Raw genomic sequence first — 3,493 nt, 5'->3', positions numbered from 1 at the left:
TATTAAAGTATGCCAATTTTGGCTACTATTATATATTTTTACTTTCACATTTCAAATGTGCACAAAGTTAAATGCTTTTTTTACTGAAAATATGAAACCGTAATTAAATCAATACTGGGATTGACCTATATAAACTGTGTTCATGAATATACACCACTTTGTATAAGTACACTATTTTTATCATGTATTTTCATGAGTAAACATAAAACTTTTTTCTGTATTTATAGCTTTTTATGTATGCATTTGTGTGTGTGTGTGTGTGTGTGCACACATTTTGACATTATTCTCAATATACTGGTTTTGAATGATATTCTCTTTATTCCACTTTTATAATATCCAATTCAGTATTTAAATTTGTGAATCAAAAGAACATAATATAACCTAGAACAGTGATTCTCAAACTTTAGTAACCTGAAAAACCCTTTTAAAATTTGTTTGCAGACCCCCAAAACTATGGATGTTTCTGTTTAAAAAAAAAAAAAATTTGTGTACATACAAAGCTGTATTGCAAAATTAAGTATTATACTTTTATTCTATAAATCATATATTTTAAAAATATTTTTACAAAATTTTGGATACAACTTGCAGACCCCCCCCTTGCGTACCCTTGTAGATCCCAGTTTGAGAATTGCTGACCTAGAACACTGTCAGTCACTCTGCTTTGGTATAATATGCTCATCTGTCTCTCATTAATGCCTTATTCCTCTGACTTAAGGTGACACACTTTTCAGGCTGTATTTGCAATGTTTTTGGAATATCTCTTCATTTAACAATATATGTCAATAAAAAAGAATAATCTGACAAATAAAAAACTGGAAAAATTATCATCTTGTTTCAAGATGATTTCATGGACATTATAAAATTAAAAAATGTAAATATGATTATGTTTTATTACATAAATTTTAAAATTTGAGTTAACAATGTATTTCAAAAACTCACTTTTTCATAAGTCATTATCATTACTAAAGACTAGAACAGTTTTGAATAACTCTAGCCTATTTAAAATAACCTTTTTATAGAATGAGAAAATGCTGTTCCCTACAAAAAAAGTAAGTTTAAACTGAAGTAGCACTACTTATTTATTAATGATTTTGACAACAAAGAAGAAAGGAAAAAGACCATTACTCTCCAGACAATAACAACAAACTTATTTCAATTAATATTTCACCATTGTTGCTTCATCAGAGCTAATGCAAAAATGTATTGGTAAAGTAAAATATTTTTTAAAATTATTACCTAAAAAGTAAAGGATATTTTTCTAACTTTATTATCAGAATGCACTACAAATTCTGAAATACAATAAAGTATTTATCACTGATTTTCAAAATTAGTCAGAAAAGAAATGTTTAGCATTTTTTTCTCTCACCTTTTTTTTTTTATATTGAGGTATATTCATAAATGAGTATTTTAAAATGCTACAAGTTCTCTATCACTCAGGAAGGTGTATGTGCCACCTAAATGAACACAACTGATTTCCATTTTTAAAGTAAATATACTGACCTACTGGAAAGGGTTCAGAGGAGGGTTATTAGGATGATTCGCAGGATATAAAGGGTTATCTTATTGAAGTTTACAAAACTTGGGGTTCAAATAGGACTAAAGGCCTCAAGTTTCTTTGTGCTTTATTCTGAAGATAACAGAATGAAAGGACACACACATTTACGATTTGGAAAAGAGAGGCTATATTAAAGTTCCAGTTTTTTTTTTTTAATAGTATGATTGGGTTATGGAATGATTTGCCTTTAGCAACTGTAGAAGACTGTATTTAATAACAGTTTAAGAGAGAAATTGATAATTTCCTCTAAAGAGTAAATTTTTACTACTTAGGTGTACAAGGATAGCATTAAAGGATCAAATGGAGCCTTGTTTTCCATACACTATGTTAATTATCATGAATTACACAGTCTTAACTCAACAAGGCCAATGAAGTGGAAGAATTACATAATGTTGGAAATTATATGTGAACAATTAAAAATTTCTTCATACTTTGCAATATATATAAGGAACAAGTATTAAAGTCCCTTATTCAATTAGGCATAAATAATAATAATATGAGAGAAGGAATTTATTCAGGTCATCAGTCAAAACTATATACCAATTGCACTTGAATAGCTTAACTAACGCTTTAAGAAATCTAACACACAAATTCAAAAAGTTAAGAATTCTAACAACTAGTTTTGGTATCAATAGAAGTAACTAGAGTCCTAATAATCACTAATATTTCACACAAATAGTTGTATGCTGTAGATGTAGCTATAATTACTAGTACCTTATTGCGAATGCGGAGGTGATCATATGGGATAAACTCTGGTCTCTCATCATGCTCGTGCTCTTTTTCTCGAATGTAAGCATTAGCCATGCATACAGCAACACCTGGGATAGCAACTGTAAAGCTTAAAATTTTCCATAACCTTGCTCCACCTGGTGAAAACAAATAAATGTTATATGAATACATGTAAATAGCACCCAAGATGACATAATTTATATTTGATGTACTCTACCAAAATATTTTACATGTAAACAGTCTTCTTACAAACTAATATCACAATTAGTAGGTTTCATGAAAATGTTTTGTTTTTTTTTCATACAGAAAAGCAGTTTATTTAGGATAATGGTCACATACAGCATGTTTCAAAACAAAGAGTTTTGCGAAACACTATTTTTCTACATTTCAAAACAGAATTTCACCAACATTTCAATATTGGTTCCTTAAAACTACAAAGGAATGACTCAGGATTGTTTAGATGTTCCTAAAAGTTCTATGACAGTTTTTATCTTAATATTTATCCCAGTCTTGGTACTAACTATCTTTACCAAACCTATTTCTTTTAGTATGAAATGGATTACAAATGGGTTCACCTTAGTCTAGTAAAAGACCTATGCACATACTTTTTTGTTTGTATATTCAGGTTTATATACATGTCTACTTAGATCAAGTATATTTCTAAAACCATTTGAAATAGCCCAAGATACATATGGAAACAACAGTTCAGTACAACCTGAAGATTCAAATTATTTGCATAATTTGACCTAATTTGTATATCACACTTCCAATACTGTCACCATATGGTGACAGGTGTACCTGACAGGTTAATACAAGTAACAATGTACAGCAAAGATCATATGATCTTCACTCAACTACTGAAGCTAACCTACTATAAGATGGTCATAGTAATGAGATTAACCCAGAAATCAGGCTCTAAAGTCTGTTTCTATTAACTTTTTCATTGATTCAAAACCAGGTTTCAGAAGATAAACATGTACAAACACATAAACATTAATTTTTCCAAATTTTTAACTACTATCATATTTAAGCTAGAATTCATGAAACAATTATATGTAGTTTCACATTCATTTATTAAGTGTTACCACAAAAATGTCCTATTATGAGCAAGTAATATGATGTTAAGTTCCATTACCATTTTTTGCCTGCAGTTGCTTCTCATGATCTTAACACTAAAACACTCCAAAGTTAGTTAGCTAGGCCAATGTA

General features: G+C 29.2%; 1 protein-coding gene across 1 annotated transcript in view; it reads right to left on the bottom strand.

Annotated features, from left to right (window-relative positions):
* Nucleotides 1-3,493, bottom strand: part of LOC106462204 (cytochrome c oxidase subunit 6A, mitochondrial-like) — a 12,544-nt gene that overhangs the window by 1,259 nt on the left and 7,792 nt on the right. Inside the window, exon 2 of the mRNA XM_013922106.2 lies at nt 2,270-2,421. Coding sequence (XP_013777560.1) covers nt 2,270-2,421 — 152 coding nt within the window. The remainder of the gene's footprint in view (nt 1-2,269; nt 2,422-3,493) is intronic.

The sequence above is a fragment of the Limulus polyphemus genome, unplaced genomic scaffold (genome assembly GCF_000517525.1).
Source record: "Limulus polyphemus unplaced genomic scaffold, Limulus_polyphemus-2.1.2 Scaffold44, whole genome shotgun sequence".
NCBI lineage: Eukaryota > Metazoa > Arthropoda > Merostomata > Xiphosura > Limulidae > Limulus > Limulus polyphemus.
Note: the sequence above shows the minus strand (reverse complement) of the source record. Positions and strands in the feature narration are given on the sequence as shown.